General features: G+C 32.3%; 1 protein-coding gene and 1 pseudogene across 5 annotated transcripts; both read left to right on the top strand.

Annotated features, from left to right (window-relative positions):
* Positions 1–806: 806 nt before the first annotated feature.
* LOC106796530 (tryptophan aminotransferase-related protein 4-like) lies at positions 807–2,839 on the top strand (annotated as a pseudogene).
* Positions 2,840–5,785: 2,946 nt separating this feature from the next.
* On the top strand, positions 5,786–11,894 carry LOC100808515 (zinc finger protein 830). Of its 5 annotated transcripts, none has more exons than XM_041010549.1 (9): positions 5,786–6,019; positions 6,228–6,273; positions 7,215–7,327; positions 7,819–7,918; positions 8,994–9,195; positions 10,229–10,499; positions 11,262–11,337; positions 11,450–11,496; positions 11,608–11,894. In XM_041010549.1, exons 1-9 carry the CDS (start codon positions 5,904–5,906, stop codon positions 11,786–11,788), a joined length of 1,152 nt encoding a protein of 383 aa, XP_040866483.1. In that variant the 5' UTR covers positions 5,786–5,903; the 3' UTR covers positions 11,789–11,894. The 5 variants fall into 5 exon arrangements, with proteins under 5 accessions (XP_040866483.1, XP_014624646.1, XP_025981975.1 ...); XM_014769160.3 differs by having other exon boundaries at positions 5,789–6,019; positions 8,994–9,210; XM_026126190.2 differs by lacking the exon at positions 6,228–6,273 and having other exon boundaries at positions 5,789–6,019; positions 7,235–7,327; positions 8,994–9,210.
* The last annotated feature ends 8,241 nt before the right edge of the window (positions 11,895–20,135 follow it).

Genomic DNA, 20,135 nt, shown 5'->3' with positions numbered 1-20,135 from the left:
TTTCTATATTTCTTGAACGCGTTTCACTGTCTTCGTCGACTACATACAAAGTTCACAAAAACCCTCTAGATTAGATATTGATTTCTTTGAGCCAGTCGCCATTATACAAGTGTGGAAAGGAAAATCTTCATCTTCAAATGCGTGTTTTTCATTTTTTACGCACATGTTGCACCATACGTAAAAGTTATAAAAGAAATAATTTAGGTGACCGAAACAGTATTTAACTTTTCAGTTAATGCAAAATACTCATATTTCCCACGAGTGAATTAGCAATGGAAAAAAAAAAATTCACTGCCCTTTCCTTGCTGTTTCCCCTCACAGCTTGTATATATACATGAAACTAAAATCCAAAATGAGACAGCGTAAGGGATAACATGGCTAGGGTTCATAGTCTAAAGTATATATATATTCTATTTTTTACTAGTTCAATTGCACTTAATCTCTTTTTAGTCAGCATGTTCATACGCAACAGATGGAAGCAAAATTGGACGCAAGAAGCTGAAGCTGTATCGTTGATCTCGTGCTCCAGCCATGGAAAGGCTTTTTTGGATGGTTTACTTCTTCAAGGCAAGCATGTTTGCGAATGCAACATGTGCTATGGAGGATGCGACTGTTCACAGCTCCTACCAGATTGCAGTCACATAGTTATGTTTTGTCATGATTCTACATGTTGTGGAAAATTGCAAACAAATGCGGCTGATGTGGCCAACAATTGCAATCACCTTGCAGACATAATGAATCCGAAAATCTTACAGTTGCGGTTAAAATTAAAGTCACAACTGTTTTTAAAACTATGATAGTCATTCATGGGTTTGAAAGGGTTTCGCAAGTGAGATGTGAAGAATCATAGTTGTAATATTTAATAAGTTTTATTGCATGTGTTGCATATTTTATTTTCAGTACCTCAGAACATTTTGCATATGTATGATTCTGCAGTGGAGATCCCATTTTTTAGGAGCCCTTTTGGGTGAAGAATGCAGCTAGCAGGGTGGCATCGCATGAGCTAAGAATACGGTGATGGCTCTCTCATCTCAGAAGAGTTGAAGGCACTCATTCGAAATGTTCATGATAGTGTTGGAAATTGAATGCTATAACAGAAGGAAAATACATAATATTTGGAGCAGGTGCCACCCATCTTCTTAATGCTGCAGTGATGCATGCCCTTTCTTCAAATGCTGCATCTTCACCCGCAAAAGTGGTAGCTTCAATCCCATATTACCCGGTAAAGTTGAATACCACAGTTCCTTACATTACATCTCTCGTTACGTCTATCTCACGCATGAAAGATGAATTACAGCACACTTTCTAAATTTATTGGAACTTAAGAAAATATAAATGTGACTCACTAAAAATTTGAATTTGATCTAATTCACCCTCAAACTAACTAATTCATGATGTAAGAATTATCCTCCTACTTCTATCATATAAATTATTTTAATTATATTATGAGTCTAATACAGTAAAATTTCCAACATGTCTCTTTATGCTGAAAATTGACATCTCAAGTATAAAGTTCTCTAGACTAAATATCTGTAGGCTGATAACGGGTGATCTAAACCTAACAATAGCCACAAAGATAAGTTTTCAAATCATTTTGAATTTATATTAATCTAATTAACCCCAGGACTAATTCAAGAAATAAGGATTGACATTCATTTACATACATTATTTTATGAGAAAAAGAATTATGTATTGATAAAGTAAAAAAAATTATAAAGTAAAAAGTTTTACATAATTATTTAATTATAATATATGATAAATTTATTAATTTTTAAAATAATTATCTTAAAATAATTTAAAATAATAATTTTGTGATTGAATATAAAAAAAAAAATCATTTTACACGGGAGATGTGAAATCTCTAACAACACATTAATTAATTAAGAAGTGACACTTATATTGTTTTGTAAGTCTTAAAAAAACTTAAACTAATAAAAATATATATCTAGAAAAAAAAATTTATTAGAGATCAATGCTTCTTCATTAATTATCTAAAATCAATTTTGTGCTTCATGTGACTTGCTAGGTTTATAAAGAGCAAACTGAATTTTTCAATTCTGAGCATTACTAATTCAATGGGGACACGTCAATGTGTGGAAGAATGATACTTCAAACTCGACCTTTATTGAGTTGGTGACTTCTCCTAACAATCCGGACGGACATACAAAGAAGGCAGTTCTTAGCTTCAAGGTCAATTTGTGAAGACAATTCATGACCTTGCCTACTACTGGCCACATTTCAGACCTATCCTAACTCCTGCAGATGAAGATTTAATGATATTTACACTCTCTAAGCTAACTGGTGACGCTGGAAGCCGATTGGGGTAAGTTACAGTTTAAATATTGTACTAATGAAAGTCATATACACACTTGTACATAAAACTGTTTAAATTGCACTATGTTATTTGACTTTATATTATATATTAAGTTTGCTTTCAAATTAGCTAGTCATTTTCAGATTATAAATAGTATTATATAAGTGTGAAATTAAATCACATTGGATAGAAAAGAGAAAATTGAGCATCACATAAGTGATGAAAAAACTTATAAACCTAAGCCTTAAAGTTTTAAGTTAAAGTGTGATATAAAATTTATTTATGTGATTTGTTTAGTGATTTATTAGTAAAAATCTCATAAATATTTATCCCTTCATATACACAACATGATATGCAACTAGATAAAGAAAACGAAAGAACAAAAAGAAAGGCTAAATTGGAGATAAGTTTCTGATGCCTCTTTATTTCATTTGCTACTTCTTGTATATATTTTTCTTACAAGCTGAGCTGGATTTTTGAAAATGCGGATATCTATATGGCTTGACGTTAACAAGGTCAGTGTTAGGGAAGAGGTGGATATGGCGTTGGATGGTGCGGTGGGGAGGGAGGTGGGTGGGCTCAGAGAATATGCCTGGGTAACGGGAGAGGACTGTGGTGATCTGAGGTGGGATAGGGGATGGGGGTGGTGTGAATGAGGAAGACGACTCTGGTTGGGCCAACACTGGAGCTATGTGGAATAGGGCCGAAATGCTTTGGGTTTGTGCGAAGCGTTTTAATTGATGGGCTGTAACGAACACTGGGGTAAGAGGTGCGTCAGCACGGAGAGTAATGGTATGGCCCATATATGGAAAAGTCATGGTCAACGATGCATAGTCGGTGGTAATTAGGCCTAACAGCTTCAGGCATTGTACTCCCAACACTATATCTGCACCGCAAAGAGGAAGATGAAACAAATCAAGGGTAAAAGAATTGCCCTGAATCAAGAGGGAAACCTAGTGCGAAACTGTGTCACAATCCAATGTGTTGTCATTGCCAACCATCATGCGGAGGGGTGTGGTTGGCGAAGAAGGAAGAGCAAGGAATCAAGCCATTCGCGACTGGATAAAGTTATGCGTGCTGTCGCCATCCACAAGAATGACGAGTTGCTGATGGCGAATCGAACCGAGGAGGCGAAAGGTCTGAGGGGCGAAGGTACCCTCCATGGCATTGAGGCTAATTTGGGAAATCATCGAAGGGTCTATGGTGGGAGAAGAAGGGGGTTCGATCTCATCAGGTTCGTCATCCGCGATGAAGAGGTGTAGTCGAGGCTTGCAGCGGTGGCCGGGAGACCACTTGTCCTCGCAGTGGTAGCACAACCCCTGGTCGCGGCGAACAACGAGTTCCTCTGCCTAAGGCGCTTGACTGGAAGTTTAGAGGTAGGAGTGTAAGGTGGTGGCGCGGGTTTGGGGTAGGAGGTGGATTGGTGGACTGGCGGGGCACGAAGGCCGTGGCGGCAGTCCAACCATTTTTCCTCCTGAAGACGTGCGAGTTCCACCGCTTGGGGAAGGGAAATCGACCGTAGTGCCTGAACTTCCTAGCGAAGTTCAGGGATCAAACCGGAGATGAAGCAGCTCAATAGGCTAGATGGAGCAATGCCCATCGTTCGATTTGCTAACCTCTCGAAGTCAGTGAGGTACTCACTAACAGTACCGGTCTGCTGCAACTTGAACAAGGCGCCTTAAGGGTCATCATAAAAGGAGGGCGTGAATCGCGACTCTAGAGCCTGTAGCATCGCTGACATCCATTGGTACTAGGACAGGGCAGGACCATCCATGTAAAAGGATGCGATCGTGAGGCGCTCCTGATCTGGGATCCCTTGATAGTCGAAGTATTGGGATATTTTGAATATCTAACCAAGTGCATCGTGGCCATCAAAGCGAGGTACATCCAATTTCATGTGATGATGACGGGAAGCTGGTGAGGGGGGTTGGTGTGTAGGAGATGTAGGTGAAGGTGGTGTGACGGAGATGGCTGCTAGACGATCGAATAGTGAATCGATCTTGGAGGTGAGAAATGGGTGGACGGAATCAATTTTAGTGTTGAGAGAGTGATGGCCTTGAGATAGGGAGGCATGACTTTTAGTCAAGGAAGCTTGACCTTGGGTTAGACGATGAACTGCTTCCTCCAGCTTATCGGTAGTCACCTGTCGGGTGTGGTGTTCCAACATGGTGAAGGGGTAGGTTAGACCAGTTGATATGCAACTAGATAAAGAAAACAAAAGAACAAAGAGAAAGGCTAAATTGGAGATAAGTTTCTGATGCCTCTTTATTTCATTTGCTATTTCTTATATAGATTTTTCTTACAAGCTGAGTTGAAATTTGTTATAACAGACTTTTGAAATTTGCACTAAGTAGGTAATGCTAACAGAAACGTGAAAAATGCTATCAATTAAGGGAAACAATTTTCTAGAGGCTGTTAAAACAAGTATGTTGTTGCAACTGATCTTCAAACGAACTCCCTAAGGTATTTGGGCCTTTGTGTGATTCTTTTTGGCCTATTATCAACTATGCTATTTGCTGTTATATCTCCCTCTTGAGTATTTGCTGCTATATATCCCTCTTGAGTGTTATTGTCCTGTGTATTGCTATCACAACACTCCTTCAATAATAAGATAATCATGGACTTAATCCCAAATAAACATCCAATCACTACAAAAACACTAAATCATCATCATACAACAAGATCAACAAAAACAAATCACAAAAGAATCTATAAACTAACAACATCAAGTACGAACCAATAATAAGGGCTCCATTTGTCGTCAAACCATTACTCATCATGTCTGACACTTTCTTAACTCCTTTCTTTGTCACTTGATTGCGTGTGACACTCCTTCCATTAAACTGTTCAAATGCACACACAAACATATATAGCACAATGAACCAATAAACCAACAACATTTTATAAAAATAATTTGCAACAGAGATGAGAGGGAGGGAAGGAAGAAGAGGTCAACAAAGGATATATAGGTGGACTCGGGAGACAACAACAAAATAGTGAATATGGAAAAAGAAAAGAGAAACACATCTTATGTTAAAAATTAAAAAGAACATTCTAATGAGATACATCAAATTATGAACTTAAATATTAGTTGATATAAAAATATGATAAGTATAGGATATGATAATAAATTAATAATGTTTTATATATATTAAAATTAAATTTTAAAATATTTTAAGAAATAAAAGCATATTTTTATAAAAAAAAAATATAATTCCATCGTATCCAAACTTTGAATTTCAACATTTATTGTCCTCCTATAATAATAATAATAATAATTCATATAGTATAATTTAAACAGTTCCATAATTCAAACATCAAATCTGATTAATGCCACATTTTTTTTTACAGAAGTTAAAACCACTTATGTTATAAAATAATTTCTATTTTTATTTGTTTAAAACACGAGTTTCAAAATTCCCCCAAAATTACCAAGAGCACACCAAAATTTATTTCCAAAATAATTTTCCTAACCCAAAACGACACAAGTCACAACCCTCAACGCAACCAAGACCAATTTTTACATGAATCAGAACTCGTAGTATAAATTCGATGGGTGGCATTAGCCCCAATTTCTTCATCTCTGCATATGAATAAATCGATTTCAATCTTTGCAGTATCGAACATCTCTGCACACTTCATTCCCAAATCCCACTCGTTTCTCTGTTGTTTCTGCACTGTTTTGAGGAGGTTGAAGGGGAAAAGGTTTAAACAAATCTGAGTTAGAAAATTCGCTTTTTTTCGGTTTTCTTAATTTGATTTTTCATCTGTGGTTCATGCCTATCCCTATTGTACAGTGATTGGATTAGGGTTTCGTTGGATTTTTGTTCCTACCTTGTTTGCAAAATGCTAAGTCGTATTTTTCTTTTTTGCTATTTGATGTTTAAGTCTGATATGATTGCGTTATATGCAGTGGGTATCAAAGTTGGCATAGCAGAAGTGCAATCAGCTCTAGTTTCATATCCTTAATATATAGTGGTTTCTGTGCTTGGTGTGAAGCACTGGGCTTGACTGCATAATACGTATAACCATGTGTGAGCATAGCATCAACTGTGTTTTTGTGTGTGTGGAAACATTTATGTGCAGTTTCTTTGTAGTATTGCCAAGTGATTTAAAATTTTTAGAGTTGAGATTGAGACTAGAGATTGGGTCTCTTTTAAGTCTCGTGTTTTGATGGATACCACCCTGAACTTATGTGCAATTTGTTGCTTGTTTTATGGTTAGGATGTGATTTATAAATTCCATGGTTGTGTTTTAACTGCATTCTGGACCTAATCATATTTGTGGTTTGAGGGAGTTACTTTTGGGATGCTTAATTGCAGTGTTATCAATGTAATGGGATGCTGCCCTTTCCTTCTCAATTAGTTTTAGTCTTGTTGTTTCTGGTGACATAAATGCTTAGGTTAGTATATACTATTTAATATTCAGATTTTTTCCCCATTAAACTAATTACATGAGTTGCTGCACCGGTTTTGATTTTGAAGATAAATTTGAATTTTTTGGGAAAGCATCCAGTGCAACTGGAATCTGCAAGGAATTCTGTTTTAAAGAATTATTTTTGCTGGTATCAGTAAAACTATAATAAACCAGTTCAGAACTGATAAACTAGTTTAAAACTGTCTCTGGTCTAGCTCTGAATTGGTTTTAAGCAGTTAGAACCAATTCTGAGCCGGTTTTCACTTGTTAAACTAGTTTTAAAATGGTTACTGGTTGGTTCAGAATTGGTTTTGAACCATTCACCAAAAAAAAAATCAGTGTGGCACAAAAATACTTGTTGCAATTGCAAACCTCTTTTTTTTTTTTCTGAGGTAATGGAAGATTATTAATTCAACTAGGTTTTGGGTGTTGAGTTTTCTTCACAAAGTTTGTTTCTTTTGTCAATTGGTTTCCTATACACCACACTTCTCTTCCAAGCAACAGGAACATGGATGCACAAGCCAAGAAAAAAGCATTGTTTCGTGCTAAATTGAATGCCCAGAAGAAGGAAAAACGCATAGAATCTCCCCTTGTAAGGTTGGTACTTAGCACACATCATGTACTTTTTCATTTCACAAACATCATTATACTTGGCCTTTCACTAATTTGTCTGTGAAATTTTTAATTTGGTATATGTTAAACTCCATCAGTTATTAATTCACTCTTCATAGCTTTATTTGTTATTCTTCACATAAGAATGATACTTTAGTTCTTAAATGCCTTCTGCTTTTGAATTGAGTTATGCCCTTTTATTAACTTGTTTAATTTTCTGTTAATGTACATGGCATCTATATTTGAATTCGCAACAATGTGTACAAATATCCACATTTACTCCTATTATGTTTTGCATCTGATTATAGCTACTCATATAAGTGTTTAAGACATGCCTCTTCCTGGCTCATCATAAAATTAAACTTTATCAAGATGATTTATTTGTGTTTAACCTAAAATTATTCCCTTCTTGTTTGGATAAAATTGTATCTGTTATTATTTTGACTGTTTCTGCCTTTATGTGCATATACATACAGGTATAATGAATTTGATCAACCTGTTTGCCGGGTTTGTGATGTTGTTCTAAAGTCTGAGTCTTTATGGGATGCACACCAAGTTTCTCGTAAGCATCGTGAGGTGATGATATTTACAATCTTGTTTTTGTTATGTATATGTGCATAGTAGTCAATAGCATGCTATATTGGAGTCGCGGAGCAGAGCAGCCCTGAGCTTCTATTGGATTCATATATCAGATCAGTTTTCAACAGTGGCCAAAAGAAGCTTTTTGCTTGCTATAGTTTCGTAACCATCATATAGGCTTTAAATTTAAAAAACCCATTTTACCCTTAAAATAATATTGTTTAGGCCTCTTGGGCTTTTTTTGGGTATAATTGTGATGCTTTAGAAACTTGATAAGATTTGAAACTCTTCTTCCTTGATCATTCACACAAAAAGTTACCTCTGATTTGACCTCTGTTATGGGATTTTTTTTCTTGAAAAGTTACTTCTGTTTTGATCTTTATTCCATTCTTTCTACAAACTTCCCAGTATGTGTTCCACCAATATTTATCTAAAGTGTTATGTTCTTTTTCTACATAATCTTTCATTTTTTTAACTCCATTACTATGTTGTTATTGATCCTAGATTGTGGGTAAATTGTCTTATTAAAAACTTCGTACCCCATTGTCCAGAGGCTCTTCGCTATGCGAAGGTATGGGGGAGGGATGTTGTACGCAGCCTTACCCTTGCATATGCAAAGAGGCTGTTTCCGGATTCGAACCCATGACCAACAAGTCACCAAGGCACAACTTTACCGCTGCACCAAATTGTCTTATTATTTATCATAAATTCCTTTCATTTTGTCTTTTGTTGTTTTCGAGTATTAGTTATTTAATTTGTATTATAATTATTTAAAATAGCAGTCAACCTGTTCCTGATATCTTTCTATAGTGTTCTTTGAGCTGGCTGCTATGTGTGCTGCTATCTGGGGATTGATAACTATGTATATGTGTTTAAATATTTAAACATCTCTCAACGGTATTTTTTTTTAGTCAAAATTTTCTTAGCTCATATTTAGATATTTAGATGGTGTTATTTTTATAATTCTTGGAGTCTTGTTAAGGTTTGTTTCCCTTTGTATTTCACAACCTCCCTTACCCCCAACCATACTCCAGAAGGAGCTTACCTTAATAGCTATGATTATTTTGGGCAGGCAATAAGTAATCTGAAAGCGAATGCAGCTGGATTAACTCAGCATAACAATGCAAAGCCTGTTGCTGATTCCAGCTTTTCCAAGGCTAAACCAGAACATTCTTTGGACTCACAATTCAAACCGCCAGAAGCTTCACAACTAGTTTCTAAACCTCAATCATCATCGGTGCTTCCACCAGGATTTTTTGATGACAGCGATTCAGGAAAAACAAGATCTGGTAAGAATTTGGTTTAGAAAATGAAGTTATTTATACTCTTGTACATTTAGATATATGGAGAGGCAATTACATACCACAGGCATTGATAGTAATATTTGTTCGTATATACGTATTTTATATGTCAATATATAATGTGCAGCTTGTCCATTTAATACATATACAATTATTATGCATATGATTTTTAGAGTAAGATATCTTTCTTGTTTTTGTGCATTCCCACATCTTTTGTAACTTGTTTGAATGATAGAAAATTTCTGAACTGGTGTCTCTTTTTTGGAGCCTCATTCAAAGTCTTCATTTGTCTTATTCAGTCACACGGATTTGGTCCCTGGTATCTGGGGTGTTTTCATGCAAGTCCTTTTTCAATTTTGAACTCGATATATAAAACTACTTTCTATCTTGAAAATCTCTTATGTATGTTCTAAGCTCTCTCTAAGATCTAAACTTTTATTTGGAGTGAGGTGCTTAATGGAATTAAACCTAATGACATTTACATGTTTGTAGGCCACAGAAGGCTGATGCTGGTTTTAAAGTGGTCCTTCATTTGGTTTTACAGTGTTTTACTTCTGTTTCTTTATGGAATTCGTTGTTTTACTTCCTTATCCTTCACTTTCCTTGTTATTTTCTTCTTTTCATCTTTAATTTCTTCATTTATAAAAAATTGTCAAGTGTAAGACATAACATCCATGTCCTTGGACTTTGAGATGATTTTAGGTGTGTTACAAAATGGTTATAGGCTACAGTTGGTTGAATCCTTCTTGGAAATGGATTAAACAACTTTGGGTGTTTTCTAATGTATTCTGCAAAAAAAAATTATTTTGATAAATAGTAAAAACCATGGAACTTTCAGAATTTATTATAGCTGTGGATAAACAAGGTTGTTTAGGTCTAGGAAGTGGTAACATTATCCTCGTCTTTCATTATTTGTACTGGGTATATCCAGTTTGATGATAATATTGATTGTTTGCAACACCTAATATCAACTTATCTTTTGTTTCATTGACATTTTTGCTTCCAGAACATTTAGTGGACTCTGATTTAGGTAGAAAAGCTGGGGTTTCTGCTAAAAGTCAGGTGTCAAACTTGGAGAAGGATAAAGGTCAATTTGATGACAATAATGTTGCAAAGTCAAATGTTAGCCAAGCCACAACGGATAGTAGGCAGACATCAGTCAAGACTACTGATACAGAGATCCAGCAAGTAAAAGGGATTCTGCCTGAAGGATTTTTTGACAATAAGGAAGCCGATTTGCGTGCTCGTGGCATAAAGCTTGTTAAGCCAGATGTCAAGTAGGTTCCCACTTTATGTTGTTGGTTACTACTGCATTTAACTGTCATGAATTTGGTTTTTGCATGGAAGTAAAGACAACTGAAATATTCTGATTATCGTGGCACACAGAAGCTAATTAAATTTTCACTGTTCTCTTTTTTATTAAATATGGGCAATATTTATGTGCCACGAGTGATTATCTTATTTTGTAAACCAGAGTGATTTTTGAAAAACTCTTGAAGAGATTGAAAACAAGTCTAATTCATAATATCTGATGATTTTATCAGCATAGTTTGATCCATGTATAATCACATTGAATCATGTTATTTCCCCAATCCTTTAATGACTGTCACTATTTTCTTGTTAGTCTTTTCATTCAAATGAGTAAAGGTATAATGGGTGAGGGTTTTGGCTTCTTTAAAGTGAGGGATGCACTTTTGAGGGTATAATGCAACCTTTGATCGAGGTGTGCGACTCCCAATAGTGCACTTTATGGATGAGGATTTTGTCTTCTGCCAAATATCACATTCAACCTTTGATCAATGGTGCAGAATACTCCCGCCAATAGTGTACTTTATGGATGCACCCCTCACTCTAGAGGAGTCAAGCCTAATGGGTAAATCCATTTTATTGCTTGGTGTTGAGAATATTAGTGCAATACCCTTGTATATAGCTGGTTCTGTTCCGTGAAAGCTTCTTTTCTTTTCATTTTTGTGGAAGATTTATATATTAAATAGATTGGAACATAGAATGATATTGTATTCTTTAAAATCCTCTCTTAGAGACGAGTACAAGGAATTTGAGAAGTTGATTCAAGAAGACTTGCAGGAGGTGGATGACCGGTTGGAAGAAGAAGAGGTGATGATCATTATTTTCTTTCTTCTATATATTTAAGTATTACTTTCTAACCCTTGAGATGTACATGCACTGTAAACGTGATTCATGATCAAGTGTTTGTCATTATGAGCAGATTGATGCGGCCGAAATGATAGAAGAGGAGGAAGTTGTAGAGCAAAAGTACGTTTTGCTATCTTTAATACTACTTTGTGTTCTGTTTTCATGTGTTTTATTTTCCATTGTGTGTACTAAAATGCCCCACCCCCTCGATATCTTTTTATCCTTCTATAGGATGCTTAGCGAGAAAGTGGAAATGTTGAAGAAGAGGAGATTGGAGCTAAAAGCTGCTAATGCTGCAAAGCGTAGTAAATCATCTGAGATTGTAGCCAAGGAGTCTAGACAAGAAGAGTCATCCAGTGATGATGAAAGTGAAGAGAATTTTGCCGTGGACTGGAGAGCACAACACTTGTGACCGTAAATACTTTGCTAGTTTTTTACTTCTATTTCTTTAATTCCATGAGTGGAATATAATATCTACACAAATATATAAGATGTTGTATGTACAATTTTATTCTTCATCCTCTTGTCTGTGTTTATCCATTATTTCTTTTCTCTTTATCCAAATTTGCTTAGAGCTTTGGACAGACAAGGTGTTTCTCTTTGGTCCTTGATTTGGTGGTTGCCAAGACTCCTTACCGAACCTAAACTTTATTCGTAAGTCAGGGGTGTCATTTGATGTTTTTTTAAGGCTAAAGTATCATCATCAATGACCATAAAGTAGGTGTATGGAAAGAATATAACAAAAAGGTGTAGAAAAAATCATGATTCTCTAAATAATCATCCTCCCCCCCAAGATACGCGCAGACTATAACTAACAAATTGTTCTCACAAGTCATTCTCATTCAGCATGATCATGGATTATGATATGATCCTAATTAGGAGTTATAGTTTTCATATCGTCTTTGAGCGGGTCATTTTGTAACTGTTGGACCAGGGATGAGAGTCTAGGGGCGTGAATAGATTCTTGTAAATTTTTTCAAACTTTTGAAAATTTTCAAATTTATTTCACACTTTAAGAGAAGAAGAGAATTAAAATAACAATAAATTGAAAAAAAAATGGAATAGACAGGAAAATAAAAGAAGTCACTTTTAGAGTGACAAGTCAAGTGAAGAATCACCAGAGGTTTTAATCTAAGAACCGAAAAGAAGAGCTAATGTTAAGGTCCATTAAAAATTAAGTAGATGTTTGGATTAAAATTTGTTAACTTTAGTTTGGATTAAACTTAATTTTACAAATTGGATTCACAAAAATAACTTAATTCTTATTTTTATGAAACTAAATTTTTAGGAAAATTTTTAATATACGATGTACTTTTGAAAATAATCAAACATGTCTTGAATTAAATTTACTCTCCAAATTGAGTTTACATCACCTTAAATTGAAAACCAAATATAACCTTAATTCAGTTACAAATTAAGACCAATAAAGGATGATTATTGTATTTTTTTTTTTGTCGTCCATTTCCCTATTCTTAATAGGCAATTGCTTTGGACATCCAGTATTAGGTGAAAGGTCTAAAATGTCTTTCACCTTTTTTTAAATAATGATCGATAATTCGTATGACTCATACGGCGGATTGATGATCCGTATGAGTTTTATTTATAAAAAAAAACAAAAAAATTTATACTGATTGTTGATTCGTATGAGATTTTTTTTAACTCATACAAATTGTCGATTCGTATGAATCATATGGATTGATAATTCATGACTCATACAGATCAACAATTTGTATGAGTTATTTTTTTTTAATTTTTTAAAAAATTAAAAAAATCATACGGAATCTGTATGACTCATACGGATCATCAATTCGTATGAATTTTTTATTAATTTTTTTTAAAAAATTAAAATTTAAAATTCATATTTATAAAATTTCTAAAATTATTAAAAAAATTACACTACAAAAAAAAATTAAAAAATATATTTACAATTTTTTTAAAAAAAAAACCTACGAATCAACAATTCGTATGAACCATACGGATTGACAATCCGTTTTATTTTTAAATTATGCACCTCTTTTTCTCTAATGATGAAAAATTACTCAATTTTACCATATATTCATAAATAGGAGGTTAACGGAAATCTGGTATTTATAACAAAAAATAAGGATAATTTTGACATTTTAAAAATCTGTCGGGTGTTTAAGCAAAAACGCTGGATGCCCCAAACAAGACACTCCCTTACTTCTTATTGCAAAAGCCCAAAAAGAAATAATCAAGGCTCTTGCTATGTACACCTCATATTCTCTAAGTATACCTCTTTTTACCTCTCAATTGTTCATTATACTCTTTTTCTTAAAGAAGTATAACTCTTTTTATTTTAAGAAATGTATTTCTAAAATTACATATACCTATCTTGAAAATGTATCTTTGAAACTATGATTCATAGTTCTTGAGATATACTTTTGAAATATATATATATATATTTTTCAATTTTGACCAATCAATTTTTTATTTAGGAATTAAAAATTAAATTTCAAAACAATTAAAACTAAAAACTTAGTTAACCAATTTTTTGGGGTGTTGTTCGACCTGTGCTTTCTTGTATAATATGCGTGCGAATTACAATAATTAATGATAAACTTCAACGGAGTGGATTAAAATGGAAAGAAAAGAAATAAATAATGGAAGAAAGGACAAATGTTAAATAATAGTCCCTTTATTTTATTTTATTTTATTTCAATTTGGTTGCTTAAAATTAAAATTCGTTTTAATCCTTTATATATATATATATATATATATATATAATTCATTTTGACCCTGCATGTAGATTTAACATTATCAAAACCATCACAAAATACAATTGTTTTTTTCTTCTTCTTTAAATATCTCCATACTATAACTAACACATATTGAGGTTTAAAAGCAATCACAAGGACACAAAACACAGAACAAAAAAGATCAAAGTCAAAACACTTAGATTCACAACCGACGTTGAATGGGAATGGAAAAATAGGTTAATTTGAGAAACAAACAGGATGACGCTAGTGGCTGAACACTCAATCTAGCTTGTGACGCTGGTCGACGAGATGGTGGCAGGACCCTCCATTTCCTCTTCAGCAACAGTTGATAACGAAGAGAACGTGATTAGGGCAATGCAATGAGTGAGTGTTTTTGCGTGTGTTGTGTGTTGAATCAAATTGTTTTATTTTTTGGGTTGGAAATAATGGACAAAGCAAAAGGGTACGTTGCAGCAGTGGATATGGAGCATGACATAGGGTTCGAAGTTCCCGAGTAATGTTACTCGTCCACCCTATTTTGGGGTGGATACAATCATGGAGATGAGAAATAGAGAAATAAAAAGTAAAAAAAGAAAATAATAGATATAAAATGTGTTGTGATAAAAAAGATAGATAGAAATCGAGAAAAAAATGTGATGGAAATGAGTTGTAAGAAAATAAATGAGAAGAATATTGTTACTCTTGTTCCTTTTCTAGCTCTTATTCCTTCGTGCTTATATTTTATAAATTTTAAATATTATATTGAAATTTTTTAACCATCTGCGTTAATTATAGTATGGAATATTTTAGAAACAGATTATGTTTTATGACTATTTTTAGCCACCAATGTCTTGAAATTATTAATGGTGACAGAAGGATCAAATTAATTCCTCCTCTGTGCTTGCATTTTTTAAATTTTTTTAAAATATTATAGTGACATTTTTTTAATTGTCACTGTGTTAATTATTGTATAGAGCCATTTCATTTTTTTCCTTTGCATTTTAGGCCTTTTTAACTAATACCTTAAAATGATTAAGAATGCTAAATTTATATTAACAAAAGCACTAAATTAAATCATTTTAAAAATAAAAAGGACTATAATTAATTTTTTTAAAGATGAGGAATCAAACTGGAAAAAAAAGAGATCAAGAATTAAAAGTGGTATTTAGCGAAGAAGGAAAGATAGAAAGAAAATGACACATATAATGTTATAGGAAAAAGGAACATATGAAAAGAAAATATAATAAAAATTAGATGAAAGATAAAATGTGTATATAGATATAGCGAACTGAATTAGTAACTGTGGATTAGGATTTTTTTTAATATTTTCTAATTGTAATTACAAGCTAATACAAAGAAGCTCAAAATCAAGGGGAAGGATACAGGAAGTGCAGCGTGTGTGTGTGTGTATATATATAAAGATTAAAGTCTTTTTACTAGTCAAATTGTTTGATTTGTCTCCCCCAAAAGATAATAATATAAACGTATTTCTTTTGTAAGTATAAATGCACATTAATTGTTATATTGCGTGTTCATGGACACATTAATATATGGAGCTAAAACTCATTTTTATTAAAAAGTATTTATTGAATAAATAATGCAAATGTCATCTCACAAAAAAAAGCACACAAATTATTTGATGCATGCTTTACAAAGTAATTTAAAATATATTTAATGCTTTCATATCACGTGCCCATAGACACAATTGAAAATCCTATTTACATACAAGTAAAAGAATAATATATTTTAAGGTAAAATATTTTTTTTATCAAAATATCTCAAAACTCAGTTGAATCCCCGAAAAAATTTAACATATTTTTATTGTCTAGATTTTTTATAAGAAAATACCTGTTTTTAGTCTATGAAAATAGACTGAAACGCTTCACTTTTAATTAATAAATATAAATACTAAAAACGTATTAAATTTATATAAAGACTAAAATTGAGTTTTTAGATATTTTGAGAAAGCGAAAACATATATTTTAGCATATAGTTTACTATGAGTCTTCTATTGTCCATCCATGAAAACACACAACTCCTTCATAATTCTTCTTTTATGTTGTAATAATATTAATATTTATTTAATTTTATTATTGGTAATATATTTGACTTTGATTTATACTAATAACGTCTAGTAATTTTACTGTGAAATTATTGAAATAAAAAAACAAACTTATCAGAGGGATCACGATCTATTTCTATAAATTTAATCAAATTAACACACACAAACATATTTTAATAATATGATAAGTCTAAGTAAATTATAAAACCTATTTTTATCACCCCTGTAAGAAAATTAGTAAGCAATTCCTCTAAATGCTGGGATTATACCAATATTAGACCCTTCACAAATAGTCCAGACAGAGGCTTATAAATCTCGATTGAGATTTAAGTTTACCCAATGATTGCCTTTATCATTAAAAGAATCACACATGCTTCTAATCTTCATAAATATCCTTATCATTCAAGACCATATTAAAACATGCCCGTATGTGAATAAGATAGAAGGGAACTCTTGTCAAATTGCTATACATGCAAAACAAGGAGCTCTAGAGTATATCTGCTTCATCCATTGGTTAATTGTTAGTGCAAAATGACAGTGAAATCATAGCAACTAATTAATTATTTTCAGTATATTTTGCATGTTGATCATTATTCAGGTTTAGATCTTTCTCTAGGTAAAGATATTTTAATTGATTAGTGCTATATAAATATTTACTGAATACTCATCAAGATTATTAGACTTACGGATACATTAAAAAAAAAATACTATTATGATATTATGATATTTTTATTATTTATGTTTCCTTTTAATGCATGATAATCTTCCATATATATTAGGTTAACGTTATTTTAGTAAGTGTATGTTCTATATAAATTAAGATCACGCCTGTTACTATAGGGCATTTTTGCTTGCTCAAACCTGACATTGTATAAGAGCTCATCAACGATCTAACTCAAACTTATTACTATATGCATCTATATGCATGCTACTATAGTATTTTAGTATGTGATATTGGACAGGAATTCGAGTTTACCACGCTACATGTTTATGGATGTCATTATACTATCAGAACCACTTTTATTACTGGGGACTTACTTTATATTGATGTGCTTTAATAATGAGACAAAAGTATGTGGATCTCATTGAATTCTCTCCCTCATGACATCATCCATGAAGCAAGTTGGTGGAATGCAAAAACATTGAAAATTCTTATTGAAGGAGATATTGCACGTTGGTGGTGTTCGTGTGGGATGCACACTCCCTCCCATTATTTAAATTATCTATTTTCCATTCTTGCTTTTCTCACAGCACTTAGTGCTTTCCTCTTCAGCGATCCACTAAGCTTCTCTTGAGTCTTTCACTTTTTTTCAATCTTCATCGATCGATCTCCTATATGTATCAACTATCAAGTTAAATTAGGTTATGTTGCATATGGGCAATTAAAATAACCAGGAATTCAAATTCTCAAAGTATGACTAGAAATTGGACTTGCACGATTATTAAAAACAATATTTTTTAATATAAACAGAAAGAAATATTTAATTTTATAATTTTTTTAGATTACCGTCCAATTAAACATTTTCACCTATGCCAATAATTTCTACAATGTAAGTTCTTTTAAATAATATATGAATTTGGATAATTAATTATAAAATTATTGTCTCATCATCGTTGTGATTTTTAATTTTACATGTATAATTTATCGATTATTCTTTTCTGGAACTATCACCATCATTTCTATTATTATTTTACATATTATCATTATCACCATCAATTTTATTATTTTCTTTATCATCATCACTATTTTAAGTTACCAACATCCTATTGTGCCAACATGAAATTATCTTGTTATTACTACTATTATGGTTGGTGGATCAATTTTATTTTGAACTCCACCCAATTTGATCCACAGCCACTCCTAATTAAACTTTTAATTTAAAATAACTATAAATTGTATTTTTATATGTAAACTTTGATAATTGCTAAATTGAAGTCTTATTTAAATAAACTTCTTCACAATCATATATAGAAGAAGAAAATAAAAAGTCAAAATAAATTAAACTTTTTTATAAAATAAAATTAAATTATACACCTTAATTCTTAAAAAAGTTATATTAGAAAACTATTATATATAAAATTTGAAGTGCATAAGTTAATTTTAATTTATAGAAAATTTTAATTTGTTTTACTTTTTTATTTTCTTCTCTTATAAGTAAGTGTCGATCTTCATAAAACGTAAATAAATTTTTAATTAGAAAATTATAGTTGATTTTAGTATCCAAATTTAGATGTTATGATTCTAAATATCATTCTTTGTGGAACCCAGACATATAATCTATGTATAATTTTGTAAGAATAAAAATTATAATTGTTAGTTATTATTCCTGTTACATCATCCAAATGCACTCTTACTTTTTCTTCTTCTTTTTATATTAAATCTCTATTTTCTGTCACTTATACTCTTAAATTAATTAGTTATTTTCATTTTAAAAATTATTTTTTTATCGACAAATATTATTAATTTATTTTAAAATTTTAATTTTATTAGCAGAATGAATCGAAACCTAATTTTTTTTTTCTTTCTTAATCATGATATCTCTTCATTTTAGAAAATTATACCCCTTTCTACCTAGCTAATTCTTAGTTCTCTCTCTGCGCGTGCGTGTGCCATGAATTAAGAAATATTCTATAATGCATAAGAAAATTATTAGGTAAATCTAAAATTTAAGTACAGATATGATATTGGTACAACAGTTGAAATAAATGGCTAATAATTATTTTCAGTGCTTCAATTCTCTGTTTCTAATAGAATATCTTCAAAATTCAAATTTAATTTGCTATATATATTGCTGGCAAGGGCTAGCTTTCGCCTTGGTGTTACTTTTATCTTCGTAGTGTTTTGATATCCTAATTTGGCGACCTCTCTCCTTCTGTTATTTTGGTTTCCTTTAAGGTGTTTTACTAATCAAGGATGTTGCTCAAATATTCCAGTGGAAGCCTTCGCTTCCTTCCTTTCTTGTTCTTCTTAGTTTTAGAGTTTTATGGTTACACTTTATATATGAAAAGGTTCCTTCTTAGTGTTTCAAATATACTCACTCTAACACTATCAAAGTGGGATCAAGGATGTGCGGCAAGGGAGGGATCCATAGTCCAAGAAATTAAGAAACTTTATTTATTTGGAAGAAAAACTATACACCCTGGTCTCAATCGAGATGATTGAAATCAGTCACATGCATTGATTTGAACTAAAGTTGCATATCATAGAGCTGTGATACAGAAAACATGACCTAGGCATATAGTTAATAAATAGTATCAATGAAAATAAGATATTATTTCTTTTATTCTCCCTTTAGTTTTGTTAGAGTTTCATAGGGCTTTATGGCAGCCTAGCATTTTAGGAGTAGTGTTGGCAATATACTTGTATTTTGTATTCCTTTCTCTTCCATTACATGGTTATATAATTGAGAAGAAAAGAGGATATCTTCAACCGAAATACATTGTGGATAGTTTTTATTTTTTGGGTGACTACGATCTTTTCTTATTCTTTTGTTATGGCTTCCTTGTGTTCATCAAATATACAAAGGGGATATAGAAAATAAAGGAGAAGGGGACACTCTGCTTAAAGTGTATATATATGTGTGTGTTTTCCTCCATGTTACATGTATTAATATAGCTTTGAGTTTTTATTTTTTTTCCTTTTAATTTGAATACGGTAAGTTTAGTTTAGGCTAGGGTTATATTTATGGGCTCTACGTGAAAGATTGGAGAACACTGTCACCATGTCCAATCTTGCTATTTATGTCACTTTCACTCATGTACTCGCCACTATTTTGGAGAAAGTTCAACTTTATTTTCCTTTTTACAGGCTAATTTTTTTTTCAATAATTCAAATTTAAAGAAGAGTTACATGCTAAATGCATAAAACCCAGTGTCTTGACGAGGAGAATCTTAAAAGCTAGTTAGTAATGGTTGATATATATTAATTACGTACCGTACCAGAGAAAAAATACCGTACTTTTATCTGTTAAAAATATGAA

The sequence above is a fragment of the Glycine max genome, chromosome 16 (assembly GCF_000004515.6).
Source record: "Glycine max cultivar Williams 82 chromosome 16, Glycine_max_v4.0, whole genome shotgun sequence".
NCBI lineage: Eukaryota > Viridiplantae > Streptophyta > Magnoliopsida > Fabales > Fabaceae > Glycine > Glycine max.
The sequence above is the reverse complement of the archived record's forward strand: the minus strand, read 5'-3'. Positions and strand labels throughout refer to the sequence as shown.

What these genes read in the sequence shown, in the direction of transcription:
- LOC100808515 (XM_014769160.3), top strand. Translation starts at nt 5,904, where the DNA reads ATGAATAAATCGATTTCAATCTTTGCAGTATCGAACATCTCTGCACAC. An exon ending in TTCAGGAAAAACAAGATCTG is followed by an intron (nt 9,211 to 10,228) that starts GTAAGAATTTGG and finishes TTTTGCTTCCAG; the next exon opens with AACATTTAGTGGACTCTGAT. An exon ending in GAGGAAGTTGTAGAGCAAAA is followed by an intron (nt 11,497 to 11,607) that starts GTACGTTTTGCT and finishes ATCCTTCTATAG; the next exon opens with GATGCTTAGCGAGAAAGTGG.